Source organism: Palaemon carinicauda, chromosome 5, assembly GCF_036898095.1.
Source record: "Palaemon carinicauda isolate YSFRI2023 chromosome 5, ASM3689809v2, whole genome shotgun sequence".
NCBI classification, from domain to species: domain Eukaryota; kingdom Metazoa; phylum Arthropoda; class Malacostraca; order Decapoda; family Palaemonidae; genus Palaemon; species Palaemon carinicauda.
This window is the reverse complement of record NC_090729.1, coordinates 69698533-69724482: the sequence shown is the minus strand read 5'-3', so window position 1 is coordinate 69724482 and position 25950 is coordinate 69698533. Positions and strand designations below refer to the sequence as shown.

The 25950-nt window shown below is 45.5% G+C and overlaps 1 protein-coding gene across 4 annotated transcripts in view; it reads left to right on the top strand.

Annotated features, from left to right (window-relative positions):
- Positions 1 to 25950, top strand: part of Vps11 (vacuolar protein sorting 11) — a 439706-nt gene that overhangs the window by 141846 nt on the left and 271910 nt on the right. For all 4 annotated transcript variants that reach the window (XR_011044479.1, XM_068373757.1, XM_068373758.1 and 1 more), the window contains exon 4: positions 20828 to 21071. Coding sequence is in view for 3 of the 4 variants with exons in the window: in XM_068373757.1 (XP_068229858.1) it covers positions 20828 to 21071 (244 nt within the window). In the remaining variant the exon portion in view is untranslated. The remainder of the gene's footprint in view (positions 1 to 20827; positions 21072 to 25950) is intronic.

The following is a 25950-nucleotide window of genomic DNA, read 5'->3' as shown; positions in this document are numbered from 1 at the left end:
CAGATCTTCACCTTGTGGGGAACTCGTCACCCGACGGGCAATGATCCCTTCGGGGCAAAGGGATTCTTCCCTTCCACGGGCAGTGCTAGCGCACAGGCGCTCTCCTGCTCGTCAGCGCTCTCCTGCTCATCAGCGCTCTCCTGATCGTCAGCGCTCTCCTGCTCGTCAAGGCTCTCCTGCTCGTCGGCGCTCACCTGCTCGTTGGCGCTCTCCTGATGTTCGCCCTCCTCGTCAGCACTCTCCTGCTCGTCAGCTCTCTTCTGAGCGTCAGCGCTCATTTGAGGATCATTGCCCCGCGGTCTCTGACCATCCTACAGTTCCTGTTGAGCTCCCTGCACGCCATCAGTCTCCTGAGCTCTATCATCCTGTGGCTACGCAACATCGCTCACGTTCCCCAGCGCGTGTGTCGAAAGCACATGTTCGCCAACGCGCCCGCGATCTTCCTGTTCCTGTTCGTGAACGCGCCGCGCCACCTGTCCCTTCACAGGATCTCTCGCGTCGCGCTCCTGCTCGCCAGCGATCTCCTGCTCGCCAGCGATCACCTACGCGCCAGCGATCACCTGCTCGCCAGCGTTCACCTACTCGCCAGCGCGCACAGGCGATTTTAGTATCGCCTATTCGCCAGCGTTCTCCCACGCATCAACGATCGCCTACGCGCCAGCGTTCACCTGCTCGTCAGCACGCACAGGTGATTTTGGTATCGCCTATTCACCGGCATTCTCCTACGCGTCAGCGATCACCTGTTTCTCGGCGATCTCCGGACCGCCCGCGTGTTTTACAGCCTGCTCGCACACGTTCTCCAACGCTTCGTCAACCGGAGGTTATGAAGGGACATGGTTCGCCAGCTACTAGCTCGCCATCGCGCGATCGCTCACCGGCGCGTGCTGCTCGCCAACGCGTCACCATGCCACAACGCGCCATCGCCCACCTGCGCGTCAGCGCTCGCCAGCTCACCACCAATCGCCTGTTGATCTACATCGCCAGCGATCTTCCTCGCCCACGCGGCAGCGCGTTTCCTCGCCATCGCGCCAACGCTTTCGTTCGCCGCCTCGGACACGCGCTCATTCACCTGCCCACCCTCGCGCCCACTCGCCTGCGCACCCGCGCGACCGCTCGCCTACGCGCCCGCTCGCCTACGCGCCCGCACGATCATTCGCCCGCGCGACCGCTCGCCTGCGCGCCCGCGCGATCGCTCGCCCGCGCGATCGCTCGCCCGCGCTCCCGCGCGACCGTTCGCCCTTGTGCGATCATCGTTCGCGGCGAATTCCGCAGCCGGTGGTAGCAGTAGGAACGCGTGTTCCTAGACAACGCTCGGGATCACCTCCACCCAAACACAGGATTGTAGTGCAGGACAATGATATTACTGAGGAGAGGTTAGTACATCATTATTCCCCACCTTCTTTTCAAGCAGGTACTGTGGTGTCCACTCCAAAGGATCGCCCAATCCCTTTCCCTTTAGCGAGGATTTTGGACTCTGTGTCCTTGGAGCAACAGACTTGGTTTGGTCCTCTGGCGCGGGCGTTAGTGAGGGTTATGAAACCAGCACTCGCCGACCAGGGTAACAAACCAATGGCTGTCTCTCCTACGCTGAAGAGAAAGAGAGGAGTGGACTTCGTGGTGACTTCTCCCAGGGCGAAGTTGGTTCCCAAGAGGTCGGTCGCGAAGGCCCCATCTCCTGCTCGAGTGCTTTTTCCTTCTCCCGTGGACGAGGCCTTTCCGTCCTCGGGTGAGTCCAGTGGGGCGGTAGTCTTCCCCTCGGCACCAAGGGGGGAGACTTCGCTTCATGGAGGAGAATCATCTCATGAGGAAGGGGCCCCTCGAACCTCTTTGTTGGGATCCTGTATCCCTCCCAGGAGGGAATCCAAGGACTCTAAGACCGTCCCGAAATCTGCGTCAAGGATTCGCTAGGAACCCACGGCTACCCGGGGGAATGTCCACGTTTCACCCCAGGAAGAGATCCCTGGGGCAGGAGACTTAGCTGCCAGCCCGCAGGGAGGAGAACAGCAGGAATCCGAACACGCCTTCTGGCAGGTCCTAATCCTGATAAGGCAACTTAACGGGCTTATGGATCCAGTCATCGCCCCCCGTGAAGGCAAAGACACGATCTTGGATGAAGTGTTTGACGTTCGGAAGGCCCCGAAGTCCAGTGCGGCTCTGCCCTGGTCTCGGGGTCTGAAGAGTGCCAGAGCTAGGGCCAACGCTCAGCTCGCGCTTCTTGCCTCCTCCAGTCGTTCCGCTGCCGGGAACAAGCTCATCCCTCCTCCTCGTCTTCAGCAGAGGAGGTATTTCGAGATTCTGGAAGAGCCCAACCTCGCTCTTCCTCTCCATCACTCTGTCGAGGAGCTGGCGAAGGGAGTTTCCCGTGAGAAGCTCTCTGCCCGGCAGGTGTCGTTCTCGGCGGCAGAGATCCTTAGCCACGAGAAGGTCGCTAAGTGTGCCATGCAGGCCTCTTCGTGGCTGGACTTTTGGCTAGGATCTCTGGGCATCCTATTGTGCTCGGAGGATTTGTCCAAGGAGACCAATAGGAAGGCCCTGGAGACCTTCTTGCTCTCGGGCACCCGCTCCATCGAGTTTTTGGCGCACCAGGTTACCACCCTGTGGGCCAACTCGGTATTGAAGCGTCGCGATGCTGTGTCCAAGAGATTCCATCTGAAGGTCCCCGCCGTGGATGTGTGTAGGCTCCGACATGCTTCCCTTCTTGGGGAGAATCTGTTTGAGCCTCAAGAAATGGAGCGAACGGCTGAGAGGTGGAGGAAATCCAGCACGGATTCCCTCCTCCATAGGGCCCTTACAGCTCGGCCCTATAAACCTCCAGCTCCGCCGCAACAGCAGCAGCAGCCTCGTAAGGCTCCAAATCAGGCACCGGCAGTTAAGAAGGTGGTGTCTAAGCCCCAGCCCTTTCCAGCCAAGGTCAAGAGGGGCGGTAAGTCCTCCAGGGGAGGCAAGACCCCTAGGGGTGGCGGCCACGGCCGCAAGCCCTAGGGGTGGAAATCCCCCTGCGTGTCCACCTGTGGGGGGATGCCATCAGCGTCCGCAGGTGGCAGCAACACGGGGCCGATGCTTGGACGGTCTCAGTGATCGGCCAAGGCTATCGCGTCCCGTTCACAACATCTCAACCTCCCCTGACAGCGAATCCAGTGTCGTTGAGCTCCTATGCCACGGGATCGGCAAAGGGGCTGGCCCTTTAGGCCGAAGTTGAGATCATGCTCGAGAAGGGTGCTCTCCAGGAGGTCGTCGACGGCTCCCCAGGCTTCTTCAGTCGACTCTTTCTTGTAAAGAAGGCTACTGGAGGCTGGAGACCTGTCATCGACCTCTCAGCTCTGAACGGATTTGTCAAGCAAACCCGGTTCAGCATGGAGACAGCAGACACGGTCAGACTTGCGGTGAGACCACAAGACTTCATGTGCACACTGGATCTAAAGGACGCGTACTTCCAGATCCCAATCCATCCGTCTTCCAGGAAGTACCTGAGATTTTGCCTAGACGACAAGATCTACCAGTTCAAGGTGCTGTGTTTCGGTCTCTCCACAGCTCCTCAGGTGTTCACCAGAGTGTTCACCCTGATTTCATCTTGGGCGCACAGGAACGGCATTCGTCTCCTTCGTTATCTGGACGACTGGCTGATCCTAGCAGACTCGGAGTCGACCCTTCTTCGGGACCGAGACAGGCTTCTGGATCTTTGCCAGGATATGGGGATCGTGGTAAACCTCGAGAAGTCCTCTCTGCAGCCGTCCCAACGACTGGTTTATCTAGGCATGCTAATAGACACCAATCTCCACAAAGCCTTTCCATCGGACGACCGGATAGCAAGGCTGAGGAGGGTGGCGGAACCCTTCCTCAGGCGAGAAGAACTCCCCGCCCAATCGTGGTTGCGTCTCTTAGGTCACCTATCCTCCCTGGCTCGTCTGGTTCCAAACAGCCGCCTCAGGATGAGATCCCTTCAATGGCGGCTCAAGTCCCGGTGGAGTCAAGGATCCGATTCCCCGGACATTCTGATCCCAATAGGGTCCCTGGAACAGGCGGACTTGCGGTGGTGGCTGGTCGATGAGAACCTGCGGAAGGGAGTGAGTCTTCTCGTCCTCCTCCCGGAATTGACTGTTTTTGGACGCGTCAAAAGAAGGGTGGGGGGCACACGTTCTGAACCAGAGGGCCTCAGGCCTTTGGTCAAAATCAGAAAAGTGCCTACACATCAACCTGCTGGAATTGAAGGCCGTCTTTCTGGCTCTTCAGCAGTTTCAACGGTCCCTGGCGGGTCACTCCGTGGTGGTGATGAGCGACAACACCACGGTAGTGGCTTATATCAACAAGCAGGGAGGCACTTTTTCGCAGCAGCTATCCCATCTTGCAGTAGAGACTCTGAGGTGGACCGAAACCCACTCGATAACACTATCAGCTCGCTTCATTCCTGGCAAAAGGAATGTGCTCGCCGACAGTCTGAGCAGGGCCTCGCAGTAAGTGAGTACCGAGTGGTCTTTGGATCCTCAGATAGCCAACAAAGTCCTGACTTTGTGGGGTTCCCCGACTGTGGACTTGTTCGCGACAGCTTTGAACTTCAAGCTGCCCCTGTACTGCTCCTCAGTCCCGGACCCCAAGGCACTCTGGCAAGATGCTTTCCAGCAACGGTGGGACAACATCGACGTGTACGCCTTCCCACCGTTCTGTCTGATGAGAAGGGTGCTCAACAGGACCAGACTATCGGTCAACTGTTCGATGACTCTGGTAGCTCCGCTATGGCATCACGCGGAATGGTTTCCGGATCTTCTGCAGCTCCTGACGGAGCTCCTGAGAGAACTTCCTCCATGACACGAGCTTCTCAGACAACCCCACTCCGCAACAGGTTGCGGAGAGAATGTCTCGGCTCCTGCGAAGGTCCTCTGAGGGAGTCTACCAAGCAAAGTGGAGAGTCTTTTGTGGCTGGTGTCGTGGAAGGGGTATCTCTCCACTCGATGCCACTATCCCAGCAATAGCGGACTTCCTCGTTTATCTGCGGGAAGAAATGCGCCTTTCTGTCTCGGCAGTGAAAGGGTATCGCTCAGCCTTAAGCTTGGCCTTCAGACTGAAGGGCGTGGATATTTTTTCATCGCTAGAACTCTCTTTACTCATACGTAGCTATGAGCTTACCTGCCCCCAGTCGGAAGTGAGACCTCCTCCTTGGAATGTGGTTCGAGTCCTTAGGTCTCTTAAGAGACCTCCCTTCGAGCCATTACGCCAGGCCTCCGATCGCCACCTGTCTTGGAAGACGGCTTTCCTACCCCCCATCCACTTTTCAAGGGGATGGGGGGAGGTAACGTTCAGGTTCGTCCCTGAGTTTGTTGCCAAGACTCAGAATCTTGGAGTGCCGGATCCTCGCTTCGACTCTTTCAGGATCGCGAGTCTCCGTTCTGTAACAAGCGACCCAGACCAGCTGCTACTATGTCCAGTGAGATGTCTGAGGCACTACCTGAAGAGAACGGCTGCAGTCCGTCCTCAAGTGCGAGCCTTGTTTGTGAGCACAGGCAGGACCAAGAGGAGGGTCACCAGGAACACCATCTCAGCTTGGATTCAAAGGGTTATCCACCATGCCTTGAATCCTGACCCTCCTCCGTCACGTCGCCCTCGGGCCCACGATGTCAGGGGTATTGCTACATCCCTGGCCTTCAAGAGGAACTTCTCTGTGACGCAGGTACTTCAAGCTGGGGTCTGGAAGCGTCAAACGACCTTCACAGCCCACTACCTGCAAGACGTGACCCACAGGAGCCTCGATACGTTTTCTATCGGCCCTGTGGTGGCTGCACAACAGCTGGTCTAACCTCAGGTTCCTTATTGGACAAGTAGCAGTAGGTTGAGGGCGTTGTTACCCGGTCTTAGTCTGCGTGAATGAAAGAGTATGTCTGACCCTTACTTCTTTCTTCATTCTCCCCTCTCTTGGGGAAGCAGCATCCCGGTCCTCGCATAGCTGACCTCGACCCCTGCAGGTAACCCATGCTTCTTTGTGCTCCTAGTATTAAGCTTAATACTGTTGCGTCTCCCATACCCTGACGAGGTGGTATTGGGAACGTCCTATCCTAGAATTCCTATCTGAAGGTCTCAAGGTCAACTTCATAGGACGAGTCACACTCTCCTCCACACACTGCTTATGTAGGCCACTCGTTCTTAGCGATACTAGGAACTTGTGAGGTACAGGGGCTCCCTTTCTCTAGTGCTGCTCACTGCGGGATCGAGCCCCCGGGCAAGCCGAAGTCAGTAAGGCTGGGGACTTTCCACCCTTCCTAAGGGGTAAGTCACCCAATGTAAATAGCGTGGTTTGTATTTCGGTTACGGAACAAATGACAAATTCGAAGATAATTTGTATTTTTCCTAACCATACAAACCTTAGCCCGCCATCCCTGACCCCCAAGTCAAGTCCTACCTCTAAGTGAAGTGAAGCAAATCACCGGTGTGTGTGTGTGTGGGGGGGGGAGGGGTAGCAAGCTACCCTTCCCCTACCCCCCGCTAACTAGCGTGGGGCTAATTAACCCTCGTTAAAACTATTGGCTCGTCATTTCAGCTGCGCTAAAAGGTAAACCCAATGTAAATAGCTAAGGTTTGTATGGTTAGGAAAAATACAAATTATCTTCGAATTTGTCATATCACTGAGTTCTTCTTCATTGTCACTGTCTTGGTCAGCCTGTTCTCCATAATCTTCGTAAGAAACGGCTCCTTCAGTCACATGACTCACCCGCTCGTATGGAAGCTGTGTGTAAGTTAATTCCAGACAGTCTTGATGGTTTGGACTTGGAAAGGACAGGCAATCACCGGGGTTGCTATCAGGCCTTTACCAAACATCAGGATCGTTTGAAATGTGTTGTGCTAGACCAGTGGTTCTCAAACTATGGGTCGCGACCCAAAGTTGGGTCGCGAGATCAATTTTGATGGGTCGCAGGGACACAGGAACATTATCATGCTTTCAGTGTTTCAGTGTATTTCAGTTGCTTAATTGAATTATTCTTCTTTAACCACAAATTACTTTTGTTATGTATGTTCATCTTCCCCCCACCTCCCTCCTCCTGGGCCCCATGTGAATTAAAAGCAGTGCCATAGATTCTATTAATTTAGTTTTGTGAATTAAAAGCAGTGCCATGGATTCTATTAATATAGTTTTGGGAACGAAAAGCAGTGCCATGAATCCTGTTCGTTTAGTTTTGTGAAAAGGAAAAGCAGTGCCATAAATCCCACTAGTTTAGTTTTGTGAATGAAAAGCTGTACACATTATTTTTTTTCCAAAATAAAGTGTATATATCATTGCATGTTTTCTTTCTCTTCACTTTACTCTGGGTCACGAAGGAATGAAATGTTTCAAATAGGGTCGCTCATGAAAAAGTTTGAGAACCACTGTGCTTGACGATGAATCTTCAACAATTCGATCCCCTCGTAAATCATCAACCTCTTCCAAGAACATTTTTCCACCTGAGTGTATTTTCTGTGGAAAGCTTGAGACGAAAGTTTCTGGAAGGACTGAACATTGTGTCCAGTTTGCATCTTTCAAAGGAAAGGAAGCAGCTTGGACTCATATTGAATCCCAAGCCCTAGAAATGGGAGACAATCGTTTACATCGCAAAGTGGCAGGTGAAGATTTATTTGCAAGGGAGGCTCATTTCCATAAATCCTGTCAGTTCTTTCAAACTGAGACATGTGAATTACTCATGTTATCAAGCCAACAGAAGTACTGAAGACAAGCATGATGAAAAGCATGAAGCTCATCAAAGCTCGCTTAATAAAGTTCTGGATTTTATACGTGAGAGTTATTGGCCAGAAGGAGGTTGTGCAACTTGGAACACTCCGCCACCTATACGTCCAAGAACTTGAACGCTGTGGATTTCCAAATCCAGATTTCAGAAGTGACAAGCTGAAGACCCGACTTCAAAGACACGAAATTAATGAGAGCATCGCTTTCACAAAAGTTTTTCCTGGGGACAGGGGATGCATATCCTTCAACCTGGTGTACAGCAAAAGCATCTCTGTTGCGGAAGCAGTGACATATGCATATAGACTTGGTTCCAGAGACAAGTTTGAGGATGTTGCCTTGCACTTGCGCATTGCTGTTCAGAGGATGTTCCATGAGTCAACACCACTTCCTTGGCCTCCAACAGCTGATGAGCTGGATGCCAGAGCATCAGAAGAATACCTTCCAACAGAACTTATGAAGTTCCTGTTGACTCTCCTGGTGGATGAAGTAGTCGTGGAAAAGTCTGAAAAGAACTGACGTCTGGTCCTTTCCATAGCTCAGGTGAGATTTAACCACATTTGCTTTACCATCTTGATATATAGTTTAACCACATTCTGTAATGAAAATGTAAACCATTTTCTGTCTAATGTCTAGTGGTTTCATTTCCAGGACATCTGCCGTGCTGTGACAAACGGAGAGTGGAAATTACCTAAACACATTCTGCTTTGCAGCACCATACGACACCTGTATAGAAGCAAGCAACTCACCAATATACTCCATAGATTAGGTCACAGTGAGTCCAATAACTTTGGCTTGGAAGTTGAGACAGCACTGGCAGAAGCCATTGACGATGTTTTCCTCTTCGCTCACTCCCCAAATTGCTATTGGTGAGGACAACGAAGTTTTCCATGTTGAGTGGGACAACTTAAACAAAATAACTACAAATGTCTATGGATCAAACGTGTTGAACAGCACTGGAGGGATTATGATACAGGAGGTGAAACCGAATGCTGACATTGCCGACAAATATAGAACTCTCCCACTCAAGCAGCAGAATAGGACTCGTTGTTTGGAAGTTGGAACCCCAGCAACATTGCCCCCACTTCATATTTATGGTCGCATTGGGCCCAAGTTTCCACCAGGAGCAAAGTTCAGTCCACCCATCGCAAACGATAAGTTGTATGCAGAGTGCATCCAAGAGTACCGTTTGTGGTTACTAATGTGAATGGTCACTGGCAGTAAACACGGTAAAGAAACGCAACTTGTCCCTGGATTTGGTGGCTTCATCTCAACTACTGGCAAAAAACCATCTCGGAAATCAACCATTGACTATTTCAACCCGATCAATCAGCCGTTCACCGAATATTCCATGATCAGGGAGCTGTTGAAGCGTTCAGAAGATGCTATGCTGGAGGTTGGCCAGAAATATGGTCTTAGCACCTTTGACCTTGGAGGTTGCATGAAAGCACTCCCCCTCATTTGGAAATTTCCTGAAGAATACAAGAACCATGTGGTAACCCCGGGGCCTTTCCACACAGTGATGAACCATATAGGCATGTTGACTGGTCACAAATGTCTGGGCTCTGGCTACGCTGAAACCCTCCTTGAGGCTGGACTTGTAACCAGTGGCTGTCTTAAGAGTGTGCTAAAAGGAAAGGCATACGCCAAAGCTCTATTCTGTCTGAAGACTGTCAGTGAAGCAATGGAGCGGTTGTTGATAGAGCGCTTCAGTGAAGAGGAGAATGTAGATATCACTAACCCTGTGGCCCTGCTCAGTGCTGTCGAGAACTGCAGTCGTGAGTCTCTTGATCATGCCTTGCATGATCCATCTACTGTCATCATTTTGGACAAGTACCAGGCTTACGAAGACAAGGTTCGTGATGGCCATTTAGGGAAAACTGCCAATTTCTGGCTCAGTGTGATTGACCATACACGACTTATCAATTTTGTGCGGCAATTGATATGATTATACTCATCTCCTTTCAGAAAACTTGGGGATGAATGGTTGGTAGAGCCAAAAACGATTGATGATATCGAGGCATTCACATGTCTGATGTATGGCTACTCCAGACAGAAATCTATTGACACTGTACGTGGAATCATGTTAAGGAAGATGGTTGGGGAAGATGAGCAACTGACAACAAAATCTAAGATTGACCTCTCCCATTTGCCACCTTGCCGAGACAACCTTATCCCACACATTCGTCGAGGGAACCATCGCCTAGCTATATACAAGCGAGCAGATATTCCAATCTTCTGGTCTCCAAAGCCATATGATCCTGAACAAGGTTGGGAACAAAATTATGAGGGTGTTCTGGAGCCAGTGTGGTCTTGCAGCCCGGTACTTCCCCCTGCCTTGATAGACTTAGTTCACAAGACTACGGAAGAGATGGAACAGTTTGATAATGACCCTGATTGAGAACAGGCTGACCAAGACAGTGACAATGAAGAAGAACTTCTCAGTGATAATGAAGATTAGATTAATATGAACATTGAGACTTTTGGCAGTCATGATAATATTGCAAGTTAATATATTTTTGGCCTGCGTGTTATAGCAACTCGTTATCAGACATTCTATCTATATATATATATATATATGTGTAATGCAGATTCTGATAATACCAAGTGAAGATACCAATGGAATTATACATAGACTGTATTTCGGGACTCATTGGAACATATAAGGCCTTTTCTATAACAGAAAGGCAGAGAAAACAAAGATGTGTCAAACTGGAATTTCACATTAATCTCATTTAAAAAAATTATTTTTTCAATATTTTCGTTTTATTCGTGGAAAGGGTTAATAATGTTACACTCTATTTAATTAATTTGTTTTAGATTTAAAAACTACCTATTCATGTACACTTTCTTTGAAGCAAAGTAGAATCCAAAATATTTATTCATTTAGGTGCAGGATGGTCAACAAATTGGATGGGCCCGAATTTTGACTAGTGCCCCTTTAACGTGACCTTTTGACCCCTGATGACGTCATCAATGTCATGACCGAATAAGTGATGGGTTCTTGTGATAGTGCTGTTCATACCCTTTTCAATGATACCTAGTTTGTACCTGTAACTAATTTATTTCTTTACGAAAAGGTCCTTTATATTTCCCCTACCCCTAACTTTTACATCTCAAGAAATCCAACCCTCTTAATGAGAGAATGTCTTGATGAAGTCATTGAGCTTCAGCACGGCATTTCATTCCCGTGCTGAATCTTGGTGACGGGCAAGAGGGCTCTCGAACTTCGGGAAATTGCTCCCCCAGTTCGAATCTAAATTTCTCTCTTTCATCTTTTTCTTCTGCTTAATACTACTTCGACCTTCTCCTAATTTTATCAACTTTCTTTCATCTTGCTGTCCTATCTCAATGATTATTATTTTTCTTAGTTATATATATATATGTAGATGTATGCATATATATATATCTTTATTTATTTTATTTGTTCATTTATTTATTTATCTATTTTTTTCTATTTTATTTAAATGGCGTGGATATTTCCACATTCGTTATTACTGCCTGCTTAGATGAATGGGAGAAGGGATCACGGTTGGGAGGTATTCGCATTCAAAGCTATATATGAGAGTATTGGATGATCTCAGCCATCCCAAAGATGGTTTGGACCTTTTTGGCGGAACTACTCTCAAGGGTTGGGTCATCGGAATCCAGGGGGATCCAATCCTTGAGGTGGGACTCTTGGCTTCTGGCCGGAAGCCCATCATTACAGATATGGGGAGGATGATTCCATATTACCTTGGTCTCAGTCCCAACAGGCGGGTTTAGCTTACACCTGTGCCTCTATATCTGTTTTGATGCTATCCTTCGGGTTGGGTATGGAGTGGACCATCTGGGAAGTATACTCTCATTGTGCCGATAGTGGAGAAAACAAATTTCCTTTCCAACGTATGATACTTTCTTATAATTCTCAAGCAGGTACCCCAACAAAACAACAACAAAAAACATGATAATCCCACCCTTAAATATGGACCCTTCAAATGCTGACTCCCCATCCCCTGGATTTGCTGACTCCCCCCCGGCACTGTTGACTACTTCTGCTACTGTAATTAAGGAAAATTCTATTGACGACCTTTGAACTAAAAAGGACCACTCTACTGGTGTTAAAAAATCTAGCAATTTGGGTAACACAGGGAAACTACGATTCCTTCATGTTTCCCAAATCCCATTAGAGACAAATTATGATGATATATATAGAGCATTTGAGTGCTATGGATTGATAAAGGAAATAAGGATGAGACTTGGAGATGAAAAATGGGACTCTTGGATATCTTTTGAAAGCCATGATGAAGCGTTTAATGTCATGAGTAATATTAGTAGTATCAAAATTAACGAATTGAACATCATGGGAGGTCTTTGTGATAAGGTCCCAAAGGAATTGGATGTGTACAAACCTGCTGATTGGTTTGAAAAAGATAGAAATGTACCCATGCCTTCACAGAGAAAACCCAAACCACCAATGTGGCTCTTAGCTGAACCTAAAGGTATAATAGGAAATTATTTTAAGATATGTAAGTTTATCCAAAAAAAAAGTAGGAACCATAGCACCTGGAGATATATCTCGTTTTGGGAAGAATAGTTATCTCATCCATGCCAAATCTTCGACTCAGTCTGCAATACTGTCTAACTTACAGACAGGCAGTGATGAAATGACATTGGAAATGAAACCTCATCTAAATTTTAGTTATGGAAGGGGAGTGGTCTTTAATAAGGACCTGTACAAATTTACAGAGGAGGAGATACTTTCTATGTGTCCATTAAATGTATGGAAAGTGCATAAGGTTCCTGGAACTTCAATGATTATACTTACTTTCCAGGATGCTGATGTACCTTTCCATATTTTTATTGAAAATTAAAGGATTAAAGTTCGGCCTTTCAAACAAAAGCCCCTGCAATGTTTTAATTGTTTTAAATTTGGACACCCATCCAAAGTTTGCAAAAATGGAAAAATGTGTGGTATTTGCTCCAAAACTTATCATGGAGAATGTACACTTGAGGCCAGGTGTTCAAATTGCAATTTGAATCATAAATCAACTGATAGGAGATGTGAACTGTATAAGTTGGAGGAAGCTGCCCTAAACAAATCAAGTTTAGAACACATAAGTGTGGGACATGCAAAAAGACTGTTGAATAAATCAACCAGCTATGCAAAGGCCTTAAAATCAAAGGTAGATTTACCACAGGAGACAGCAACCCCACCTAGCACTGCCAGTAATCCTAAGAAAAGAAATACAACCTCTGATAATAAAGTACTGCATGACAAGGTAATCATATTGCCTTCTGAGGCTCTGCCACAGCGTATTAAAAATGGGTCATTGCCCATTTCTGTACAGCCTTCGTCCCCCATTACCAACAGTAGTACTAACCTCTCCCAGGCCATGTCCTTGCCTGATTTGATGGAGATGCCACCTGACACCAAGTTACCAGGTGCACCTGTATTGGGGAAGGTGCAAAAACCTGGTAGCTCAAAACCTACTAATCGGAAAAGAGAGACCTCCATCTCTCTCGCCCCCTTCCATAAGAAATATCAAAATTACGACGTCAAATAAATATGATGATTTGTCTGTTGATATTTCTGATCTGGAAGTCAATTTAAATAAATCGGAAATTCAAGTGGAGGTCCACCAACCTCCTTAACAATCAGATCAAAAAGACAAAAAGAAAATCATAAATGCTAAACCCAATCTATCAAGACCCTCTTTAATAAAACCACCTAAAAATAGTGTTAGATCAAAAACTGCTAATGGGAAGACTCCATCCAAGGCGTCTACCAAATTATAAACCATAGTTTTTTCCTCCATTTTGCAATGGAATTGTCAGGGTTTAAGGGCCAAATATGAAGAACTTAAGCTCCTTATTCATGAGCATTCCCCCATGATTATTTGTCTACAGGAGAGCAAACTTGATCATAATACCCCTTGTCCTCGCAAATATATTAGTTATAGGACACCATATGATCACCAAGTGGGGAGCCATGGCGGAAGTCTCATATACGTTCGTCGAGATGTTCCCCAAGTTTCTCTGTCTATTCGTACACCTCTGCAGGCAGTGGTTGTACAGATTGACATAGGGCGAAAATATACAATTTGTTCTCTGTACTTGCCTCCAAATGATAACATTTTGTATGATAACTTAGTGGAGGTGATTCAACAACTCCCTCAACCTTTTCTTTTACTTGGAGATTTGAATGGTAGACATCCTTTGTGGGGTGATGTTTTAGCAAACACGAGGGGAAATATCATATCATCAATTGTGGAAAATGAAGATGTGGGACTCCTTAATACAGGAGAGCCCACCCACTTTCATGTCCAGACAGGTACCTTGTCATGTATTGACCTATCAATCGTAAGCTCTAATTGCCTTCTCGACTTCGATTGGAGAACATTAGATGATTGGCATACTAGTGATCATGCACCAGTCATTATAAACACCAACAATGGTCCACCTTTACAGGGATCGCCACGATGGAATCTTGACAAGGCGGACTGGGATAAATTTCGTGAGCTAAGCGAAATTGAGGGGGATGCAGGACAAGTTGAAAATATCGATGATGCCATAGACTTACTGAATGGAACTCTCCATACAGCAGGAGTCAATTCAATTCCCAAAACAACAGGGTTATTCAAACGACGACCAGTCCCGTGGTGGTCTTCAGAACTAACTGCCCTCCACAGAGCCACAAGAAGATCTCTAACACGATTGCGTAGATGCAGAACTGATGAGAATTTAATTATGTACAAGAAATGTAGAGCACAGTTCCGTCGTGCCGTGAAAGAAGCAAGGCGCCAGTCATGGATGTCTTTTGTTTCCTCCATTAACAGTAGAACACCACCATCTTCTGTGTGGAGGAAAGTAAAAAAGATAGCTGGCAAATTCACCCCCAACCCACCACCAGTGTTGAAGGTGAATGGCCAGTATGTAACTGAAGCAAATGATGTTAGCAATGCCCTGGCTAATCATTTTTCAAATGTATCCAGCAAGTGTGAAGGAGCCCCTGGTCACCAGTATAGGAGCACTGAAGAAAAGAAAATTTTAAATTTTGCAACAAGAAGGGAAGAGTCGTATAATTCTCCTTTCACTGAAAGAGAATTTGATTCCGCACTTGCTCATTGCAATGATACAGCCCCTGGACCCGATGGAATTCCATATGCAATGATTAAACATGTACATTTTAATACAAAGCTATTTATTTTAAGTATTATTAATAGAATATGGCATGATCATAGTTACCCAAGTGTTTGGGAACTAGCCATTATTTTAGCCTTTTTAAAAGCCGGTAAAGACAAGTTTTTAGCAGCAAACTATCGTCCTATTGCATTGACATCTTGTTTATGTAAAATCATGGAGAAGATGGTCAATGCAAGGCTGATGTGGTACCTTGAAAAGAAAGGTATTTTATCACCAATTCAATGTGGATTCCGAAAAATGCACTCAACGACTGATGTGTTGATACGACTAGAGTCTTCTATTTGTGAAGCCTTTGCTTCCAAACAGCACCATGTTACAGTATTTTTTGACCTTGAAAAGGCATATGATACCACATGGAGATATGGTATACTTAAAACCATTCATGAATTGGGATTGAGAGGAGAGCTGCCACAATTTATTCAGGCATTTCTTTCACGTAGAGTTTTTCAAGTGAGAGTTGGGGAAACTCTATCAGATAGTAAGTGCCAGGAAGAAGGAGTTCCTCAGGGTAGTGTGCTGAGTGTAACCCTTTTTGCACTAGCAATTAATGGAATATCCTCAGCCATTCCCCAGGATGTTCTCTCAACATTATTTGTGGATGATCTCTCAATATCATTTGCTGGCACTAGAATGGCAATGGTTGAGAGAAAAATCCAACTCTCTATTGATAAAATTATCCAGTGGGCTGACATGAATGGATTTAAGTTCTCGACAAGTAAAACTACCATTTTCCACTTTTGTCATATCCGGGGAGTACATCCAGACCCGGATATGCACATTAAAGATCAACGGATACCATGTGCAAGAGAAGCTAAATTTTTAGGTTTGATATTTGATTGTAGGCTTACATGGGTTTCTCACTTAAAAGCGTTAAAAGCTAAATGTGTTGAAGCTCTGAATATCTTAAAAGTATTGTCCCATGCATCATGGGGGGCAGACCGCAATACTATTTTAAAATTATACAAGGCCTTGATTTTTTCCAAAATTAGTTATGGTTGTGAAATATATTCTTCAGCCACCCCAAGCCGGTTAAAAATATTAGACTCGATACATCATGCAGGTATTGGATTGTCTACTGGAGCTTTTAAAACCTCGCCTATCCCAAGTCTCCTTGTTGATGCTGGAGAGTTACCTCTAGACCTTTACCGAATGTCTTCCATTATTCGGTATTGGTTTAGATTGCAAAGACTCCCTAACTCTCTAGTCTTTCAGACTGTAAGCCTTGTAAGACACGCATCTTACTTTGAGTTGCACCCAAAATCTCCTCAACCTTATGGCTTTCGGGTGAAACGATTAGTAAATAGTCTGGATATAATTAGAAATAAGGTACTTCCATTCAAGGTATCATCAACGCCTCCATGGAAGTTACCAGAGATATCTTTTTGTAAATATTTTATTGGAGATAAGAAGAATATGTCAGACGTAGAAGCCAGGTGTCTTTTTAATGAACATGTTAAAGAACATAGAGGATCAACTTTTATCTATACTGATGGCTCCAAATCTAATGCTGGCATTGGATTTGGAGTACATAGTAATGGTTTTAATTGTAGAAGTGCACTTCCTCTGGCTGCTTCCATATTTACTGCCGAACTGTATGGCATATTAACCGCTATTGAGAAAATAGCGTTGGAGAAGGAGGGTAATTTTACAATTTTTAGTGATGCAAGGAGTGTCCTTCAAGCTATAGAAGTTTTTAATTCTAATAACCCTCTAGTTTTAAAGATTTTAGAATGGCTTTTTATTATTGGACTGAGAGGTATAACAGTTCAATTTTGTTGGGTTCCAGCACATGTAGGTGTGTCTGGGAATGAGAAGGCAGATTCACTGGCTAAGAAGGCTGCATCCGTGTTGCTGCCAAGAAGGTATCCTATTCCCTGTAATGATTTCTTACCTGACATCAAGAAATTGGTTTGCAAAAAATGGCAACAGCAATGGGATTGCCTAGATGGCAATAAAATGCGAGAGGTAACAAATGACATATCTCCTTGGAGGTATAATATGATGCCCCGAAAATGGGAGATGTCTCTTTGTCGTCTCCCTATTGGTCACACTCGGTTGACACACGAGTTTCTGCTGAAGGGCCAACACCAACTGTATTGTTACGACTGTTTAGTACCTCTAACAGTAAGGCATTTGTTGACCGAATGCCCCAATTACAACAACTTGAGGAATAGATATTTGTTTGAGGCTCGAGGTGAGGGTGGCAGGTTCATCCTTGCCAAGATTCTTGGAAATGATGTTTCCTACCATGCAAGTGGCATTTTTAGATTTATTTCAGAAGCAGGTCTTCTGAAAAATATTTAACTTTTATGACATTCAACTTTTATGATTTTAATTGAATACTCTTTTATTTTTTATTTTATTTTATTTTTTATTTTTGTATACATAAATTAAATGTTACCGGCGTCAATGACCTTAGATGTCAGGATGCCTGAAAACTTTAAATCAATCAATCAAGAAATCCAAGATGGCGGACAAATAGACGGCTAAACGACCCACATGGGACATTTTTTTGAATGGGAACAAAGGGGATTCTGTTTCCTGACACCCCAGGGATTGCAAAAATGCAAGTTAAAAAAATGTATCATAGGGGTGCATGGGAACCCTATCTTCCTACTAGACTATACTATTGTACTTTTCTGTCATATCCAGGGAGCACATCCAGACCCGGATATATACATTAAAGGTCAATGGATCCCATGTGTAGAGGAAGCTAAATTTTTAGGTTTGATATTTGATTGTAGACCTACATGGGTTTTTCACCTAAAAGCATTAAAAGCTAAATGTGTTGAGGCTCTGAATCTTTTAAAAGTATTGTCCCATACATCCAGGGGGGCAGACCGCAATACTATTTTAAAATTATATAAGGCCTTGATTTTTTCCAAAATTAGTTATGGATGCGAAATTTACTCTTCAGCCACCCCAAGCCGGTTAAAATTATTAGATTCAATACTTCATGCTGGTATTAGATTGTCCACAGGAGCGTTTAGAACCTCACCTATCCCAAGTCTCCTTGTTGATGCTGGAGAGTTACCTCTAGACCTTTATCGAATGTCTTCCATTATTCGTTATTGGTTTAGATTGCAAAGACTCCCTAACTCTTTAGCCTTTCAGACTGCAAACCTTGTAAGACACACATCATACTTTGAGTTGCACCCAAAATCTCCTCAACCTTATGGCTTTCGGGTGAAACGATTATTAAACAGTCTGGATATAATTAGAAGGAAGGTACTTCCATTCAAGGTATCATCAACACCTCCATGGAAATTACCAGAGATATCTTTTTGTAAATACTTTATTGGAGTTCAGAAGAATATGACTGACTTAGAAGCCAGGTCTCTTTTTATGGAACATGTTGAAGAACATAGAGGATCGACTTTTATATATACTGATGGCTCCAAATCTGATGCTGGCGTTGGATTTGGAGTACATAGTAATAGTTTTAATCGTAGAGGTGCACTTCCTCTAACAGCTTCCATATTTACTGCTGAACTGTATGGCATATTAACTGCTATTGAGAAAATGGTGTTGGAGAAGGAGGGTAATTTTACAATTTTTAGTGATGCAAGGAGTGTCCTTCAAGCTTTAGAAGTTTTTAATTCTAGTAACCCTCTAGTTTTAAAGATTTTAGAATGGCTTTATATTATTGGACGGAGAGGTATAATGGTTTGATTTTGTTGGGTTCCAGCACATGTAGGTGTGTCTGGGAATGAGAAGATAGATTCACTGACAAAGAATGCTGCATACGAGTTGCTGCCGAGAAGGTATCCCATTCTGTGTAATGATTTCCTACCTAACATCAAGAAATTGCATTGCAATATATGGCAACAGCACTGGGATATTCTAGATTGCAATAAAATGAGAGAAGTAACAAATGTCATATCTCCTTGGAGGTATAACACGATGCTCCGAAAATGGGAGACTTCTCTTTTTCGTCTCCGTATTGGTCACACTCGGTTGACACATGAGTTTCTGCTGAAGGGCCAACACCAACCGTATTGTGACGACTGTTTATTACCTCTAATAGTGAGGCATTTGTTGACCGAATGCCCCAATTATAATAACTTAAGGAATAGATATTTGTTTGAGGCTCGAGTTGAGGGTGGCAGGTTCATCCTTGCCAAGATTCTTGGACATGATGTGTCCTACTATGCAAGTGGCATTTTTAGATTTATTTCAGAAGCAGGTCTTCTGAAAACTATCTAACTTTTATAATGACATTCAACTTTTATGGTTTTAATTGAATATTCTTTAATTCATTTTTATATACAGTATACTGTATAAACTAAATGATATCGGCATCAATGACCTTAGATGTTAGGATGCCTGAAAACTTTAAATCAATCAATCAATCTTCAATCGTTGCTCTCCATAGAGTTTGAACCGATTACCCGTAGTGGGGCAATACAGCCATCTACGGGATGGGTGGCTCTAAACTGCAGTTGTTCCGTAACTGGAATACAAACCTATGCTATTTATTTAGGGGTATTACTTTCAGCGATGCTGAAATGACGAGCCGTTAAAATTTAGTGAGGGTTAACTACCCACACCACAAGTTAGTGGGAGTAAGGGGGGGGTTAGCTTGCTAATGCTCCAACTCACACACCGGTGATTTAGCTCTCTTTGCTATTGGCTCGGATGGTGTACAGTCGTTGCCGTTCCTCATCCTTTGCTGTTATTATTGGACTGACATTAATTCTTTTGTGCCTTTTCTTTGTTTGTGCCCTTCATTTCTATGTATGACTCATTATATGTTAAGCGTGGGCTTTTATGTTAATCATAATATCAATGTAAGAAAACACAAATTCCCTTCATTTCTCATCTGTTCGTGGTCGGTCAGTCACCTGCTCAGCAGATTGCTACAATTTTGTCCGCACAAGTCAATATACTCTGTCCATCTCAAAAATAAAGCATCACTCGGCTATGGTCTGTCTCTTGTACCTTCACACTCTTTATACATATTGGCCCATCATCATCTATCCCCTGGTAAGGTCTGCCTGCAAGTAAAAGGGACAATAGAACACAGGTGTGTGTGTGTGGGAGCCAGGTAGCCTGCTAACCCCCTACCCCTCCCCTCCTGCTAACTAGTGTTGGGGTAGTTACACCTAGTTAAAAGTCCTATGGCTTGTTTTAGCTTTGCCGACAGTATAATCCCAAATTAAGAGCTCAAGGTTTGTATTGTTAGGAAATATACAAATTACTTTCAAATTTGTCATATTTAGAAGTGTTTTTCAGCAAAGGGAACCCATCAATATACTTGAGCTAACATTGCCGACATTATATTCATTCAGGATATCGGTTCCTCCTTGAGTGTCTGTCTAAATGACAGAAACCTATCTGGTCACCTAAAAACTCAGATAATAGGAGGCGGTTTAACTGAACAATGTTGCTCCTCTTAAGGTTTGAGTGTTCTGACATCCAGAGATTTTTAACCAGCCAGATTAGTTATAGAACATCTGCCCTCCTAAGAATAAGTCTCCTATTGAAGGATGAGTGTTTTTATGTGATTAGGAACAAATCCCAAATATTTTAAAGTGTTATGCATTTTTCCTAACTATACAAACCAGAGTCCTTTGAGTTACATTTCCTGCCCCATCCACCCAGCAAGTCCTAGGTGAAGATCAAAAAGGCTACTCGGTGACCTGGCTTTTAACTACACACACATTGTTATAATTTTTAATAACCAAGTTTCCAGCTTCACTGAAATCATACTCTTACTAATGGACTCAGGTTTGCATAGTTAGGAAAAATACAAATTGCTGTAAAAAATTTGTGATTTTGTCAACTAACCAAAATAATTTTTGAATGTAGTATGAAAAAACTAAAATCTTGTCACAAAATTATATGCTTATACTGTAATTTCTTTCTTTCTATAAGCAGATGGATCACTCGCATATCCTAAAATTTTTTAATGTTAATTATTACTTCTTTTGTGTATAGGATGGCAAAGATGGTGGATCTGAGATCAAAGTGTGGTCCCCAGATAAAACGGATGTTCAGGGCAAACCCCTATGTTTGCGCACAGTTCTTCCTGACCCTAGGCCTCCACAGACTAGCAGTAGTCGGGGAAATGCTGCTATGCAACGACCTGAAAGACCACCAAAAGTTACTGCAGTAGCTGTACACCCAAACTTATCATTGATGGCTGTTGGGATGTCTGATGGTTCTGTAATTCTCTACAGAGGTTAGTATCATTTTGCCTTGCACAGCATGCCTTGCGTAATTTTTCTTGCATAGATAAGAATAATATTTGAGAACAGATATAATCCAGTATTATATGATTCTTTCTATGAGTGGTAAATATGGTTTAAATAATAATTTGCTCTGTCACTAAATACAAACCAACGTTATATATAGGGGATATGACTTTCGGCGAAGCTGAAAGATGAGCCATCAGACTTTTAGCGAGCATTAACCACCCACCCGCTACTTAGCGGGTTTCGAGGATTTGTAGCAACCTCTCACTCACACACCTGGGTTGAAAACCCTCTTTACTTTTGGCTCGCGTGAAGGAGAATGGACGTTACCGCTCTTCCCCCTCACCAATTATTAACTTGCCATAACTACCGAATTGCTTTTTTCTTCCTACACTAAATACAACCCCTCATTCTTTACTATAGGAGATATTCTAGAGCGAGCTGGAAAATACGGCAGAAAAATCTTAACAAGGTCGTTAACGACCGGACAGGTAATTACCCACCTGACAGTGGTGGCGGACCGCCGGTCGGTAGCTGCTGTTTACCTTCAATCGAATTCTAGCCGTCGCAGTGGTAACACCACTGCTCCTGCCTTATTTGCTGGCAGACTAGCCTTTCTTTTTTTTTCTTTAAGTTTTGATTAATCCTTTTTCTTTTTCTTTGTAAATGATGTCCTCTATTTTGAGGAAGTGTTCATGACACCTTTATGTCACCGCTGGATGTGGATCCTCTTTCCCTATGCCCCGTTACGGAGGTCATGGGTGTTCTGCTACCCTGCAGAGGATGGGTTCCCCTGCCAAATATGTAGAGGTGATCTTCACAGTACCTTCTCCTCCTCCTCCTCTACTTCATTGTCCTCCCCTCTTCGGAGGCTAGGAGGGAGAGATATAGAAGAGGAAAAGGAGAGATCGCACTCCTTTGCCCAGTCGTTCTCTCCGGAGCACAGGCGACCTAGGAGGAGACATAATCGTTCTTGCTCTTCCTCGCCTTCTCTCTCTTCACGAGATGTCTCACCGCTAGACTAAGCGCTCTCGTCACAAACTTAAGAGCGCTTCCTGTTTACCCTAACATAGAGCATCAAGAGCGTACGCGCATGTTGGCGCATACGCTCCAACAAGAGCATAACTCCATCACGAGCTTGCGCGCCACCAATCTTCTGCGCAATGGGACTCTCCTGCGCTATGGCACTCTCCTGCGCGCCAGTGCTCTCCTATGCGCTCCCGCACGCCAACATTCTTCTGCACGTGCGCATACGCGCTCAACACCATCCTACGCGACAGGTAAAACCTGCCCGTCAACTTTCTACTGTTAGAAGGTCTTCTGGCAAGGCAGCCATGCTGCCTTTTCCCGCAGCGCCAGTGCTTACCAACGCGCTAGCGCTTTGCAACACGGCAGCGCTTATCAATGCGCCAGCACTTACCGGCGCACCAGCTTTCTCCCGCATCCGCAAGGATATGCGCGCACGCCCGCGTGCCTATAGGATTCCACTATGGGGAATTTTCTCCTGTGCGCGCGCGCGCGCTCCCTGCGGGTGGCACAGACGTGCGAGATAACTCCCGCACGCCCATTTACGCCTTCACCTAGATATTCTCATCGAAGAGACAGGCGAAATAGGAATCATCGAAGAAACCAGGAGTGCGGCCAAGGGCAAAGCACGTCCTAACCTCGAACCCTCTTCTTCGCATATTAGTTTGAGGGTCTCCGTCTGCTCTAGAAAAAGACAGATAGAGCGCTTCTCCTTGCTTTACTCTCTATCTTCACAGAGGTCGCTCTCGCCTTTGAATCCTCGATCTCTGACCCTTTCGGGTCTCGTGACAAGGAAACCTTGGTTTCCCGGTTGGCTATCCCTTCGTTTTTTCACAGCTAGTTGCTGAAACCTCAAGTTTTCGTGCATTCAGTCTCGCTGACACTTCGGTGTCTCGTGACAATGGAGACTTTCGTTTTCCCGTTGCTCTAGTCCTTCGGGTTCTCGCAACACAAACTCTAGGGGCACGCACGTTCACGCTGAGCCTTCGGGTTCTTGCAACACAACCTCTAGGGGCACGCACGATCACGCTGAACCTTCGGGTTCTCGTGACACAAGTCATGAAGAGTGTTATTCTTAGGTCAGAGAGTCTTTGGACTCTTGTCACCCGGAGTGTTCGCGTACGCCCATCCAACACTACACCCATAACAATCAGGAGTTTTACTCTTATGGCAGAGTATTCAGACCCCAGTCATGCAGATGTTCGCACACAATTAGCGCTACACACACAAATCTCCGATCATACACTCGCGGGGTCAATCCCTCGCTCCCATGTTTCAGACAGGACAACCTCCCTAATTCCTTTGCTCCCTAATGAGTTAAGGATTTTGAGTCTCTCGGAAACCTTGAAAGAAGATGTAGGGGTTCACCCCTTCTTCTCTTCGGTTGAGAGCAGAAGGGAAAAGGGAAACGTGTTAGAGAGGCTTAAAGAAAACACCCAGATAGCAGCGACGTAGAACGTGATGCTGAGGGCTTCGGCCGCTCTGTTTGTTATCCTGCGCTTCATGTGGCAGCTTATGAGCTGCCCATGTTATGAGGTAACACTCGTTATCAACCTGCAACTTGATCAACTTATTGGGAAACTTAGATTGCTGACAGGAAGTTCGCCTCCAGGGATTAGAGATCCTTCCCTTACGAGGGAGTGATAACCTTCCTTGGAATTGGACTGCGTGAAATATCAATCCGCCTTCCGAGGGAAAGCTTCCCCACTTCAGACAGTCAGCAACCTTCCCTCCTTTGTAAGGAGTTGCGAACAGCTCAATGAGTTTTACCTCTGCTATCTCGTCCCCTAAGACGGTGCTTTCTCCCCAGGAGCTGGGGAAGAGCAAGTCTACGGCTTATGCCTTCTTCGGGGGGAACTTCTCCCTGGGAGTATGCTTGGCTCAGGCGATGTCCTTCATCGGGAGGACTTCTCTCTCGTTCACGAGAGGAGATTTTTACGCCTACGTTTTTTCCGTAAAACTGGGAAAAAACTTGTCTTAGGCGATGCCCTCCTTCAGAAGATCTTGTATCTCGTTCGCGAGAGAGAGATTATTACACCTTTGCTTTTTTCCCATAGAAATAGGGGAAAGCTTGTCTTAGGCAATGTTCTCCTTCGGGAGAACTTCTCTCTCGTTCGCGAGAACTTCTCTCTCGTTCGCGAGATAGAGATTATTACGCCTTTGCTTTTTTCCCATAGAACTGGGGGAGAGCTTGTCTTAGGCAAGGTTCTCCTTCGTGAGAACTTCTCTCTCGTTCGCGAGAGAGATTATTACGCCTTCACTTTTTTCCCATAGAACTGGGGGAAAGCTTGTCTTAGGCAAGGTTCTCCTTCGGGAGAACTTCTCTCTCGTTCGCGAGAGAGATTATTAAGCCTATGCTTTTTTCCCATGAATTGGGAGAAAGCTTGTCTTAGGCCAAGTCCCCCTTCAGGAAGACTCCTTTCTCGTTCACGAGAGGGAGATTTTTACGCCTACGTTATTTCCCTAGAACTTGGAGAAAACTTGTCTTAAGCGACGTCCTCCTTCGGGAAAACTTCTCTCTAGTCCGCGAGAGAGAGATTATTACGTCTCTGCTTTTTTCCCATAGATCTGGGAGAAATTTTGCCTTAGGCGATGTCCTCCTTCGGGAGGACTTCTCCCTCGTTCGCGAGGGAGAGATTATTACGCCTTCGCTTTTTTCCCATAGAACCGGGGGAAAGCTTGTCTTAGGCAAGGTTCTCCTTCGGGAGAACTTCTCTTTCGTTCGCGAGAGAGAGATTTTTGGGCTCAAGCCGTGTCGTCCTGATGGAAGTTCCTAAAGGGTAGTTGTTCCGTAACCGAAATACAAACCACGCTATTTACAGAGGGTTACCTTTTAGCGCAGCTGAAATGGCGAGCCATTAGAATTTAACGAGGGTGTATTACCCCCGCGCTAGTTAGCGGGGGGGTAGGGGAGTGGTAGCTAGCTACCCCTCCCCCCCTCACACACAGATGAATGCTCACTTTCACTTTTGGCTCGGACTGTGACAGACGTCTCTGTCTTGGTCCTCTCTTGGCAGCCATTGTTTGTTTTGTCTTTACTTAATCGCTTACTTTTCATTTACTCAATATATATGTAAACATGTTTTCATGTTTGTATATATATTTGAGTATAGAAATAAGTAAGTTTCCTTTTCAGAGTTGTGTGTGTAGTGTACGATATCTACATGGAGTCCTCGGCAGTTAGGCCACCACGGCATAATTTTATGGGTGGCGATCGAGTTTGACTTATGTCTTTCTCTCTCTCTCTCTCTTGAGGTCGTTCACCCTTTTACTACGTGTTACTATGCCCTTGTAGCTTCCTTTCCGTGTGGGGGGTTGCTACGCCGTATGTTTGTCTCAATTAGTTATGAATCTAATTGTAGTTGTTTTTTGTTTTTCAGCTTGTAGAACGATTCCTTTCGGGGTTTTCGTTCTTTCTTTAGTGTTCATTCATTTTTAAATTACATAATTACATAGTTACATAATTATAATTGTTATAATTCTGTTTTGGTTACAGCTCTCCTTCCGTGAGTGTAAGTGGTTGTGAGGGCACGTGCCTGTTGTGTAATTCTTGTTTCCTTTCCCTCGGGATTCCTCTTCGGAGCCTTCCCGGGGGAATGAATGTGTACTGTACTAATATTATTTGTTTTATTTTTTTTTTACAGTTACGGATCTAGTTCGTTTCTGTAATATGGCAACGGTGTGAGCTGTCTTGTTGAATCCTGGGGATTCGGCTGTTGCTGCCTCCCCCCCTTGTATTTTCGTCAGGGGCGTGTCTTCTTCTACTGGAAGTACTCCCGTGACGACGGACAGCTCTCCAGTTCATTTTAGAACTCTCAGGAGGCTTGCCTCCTTGGGTGG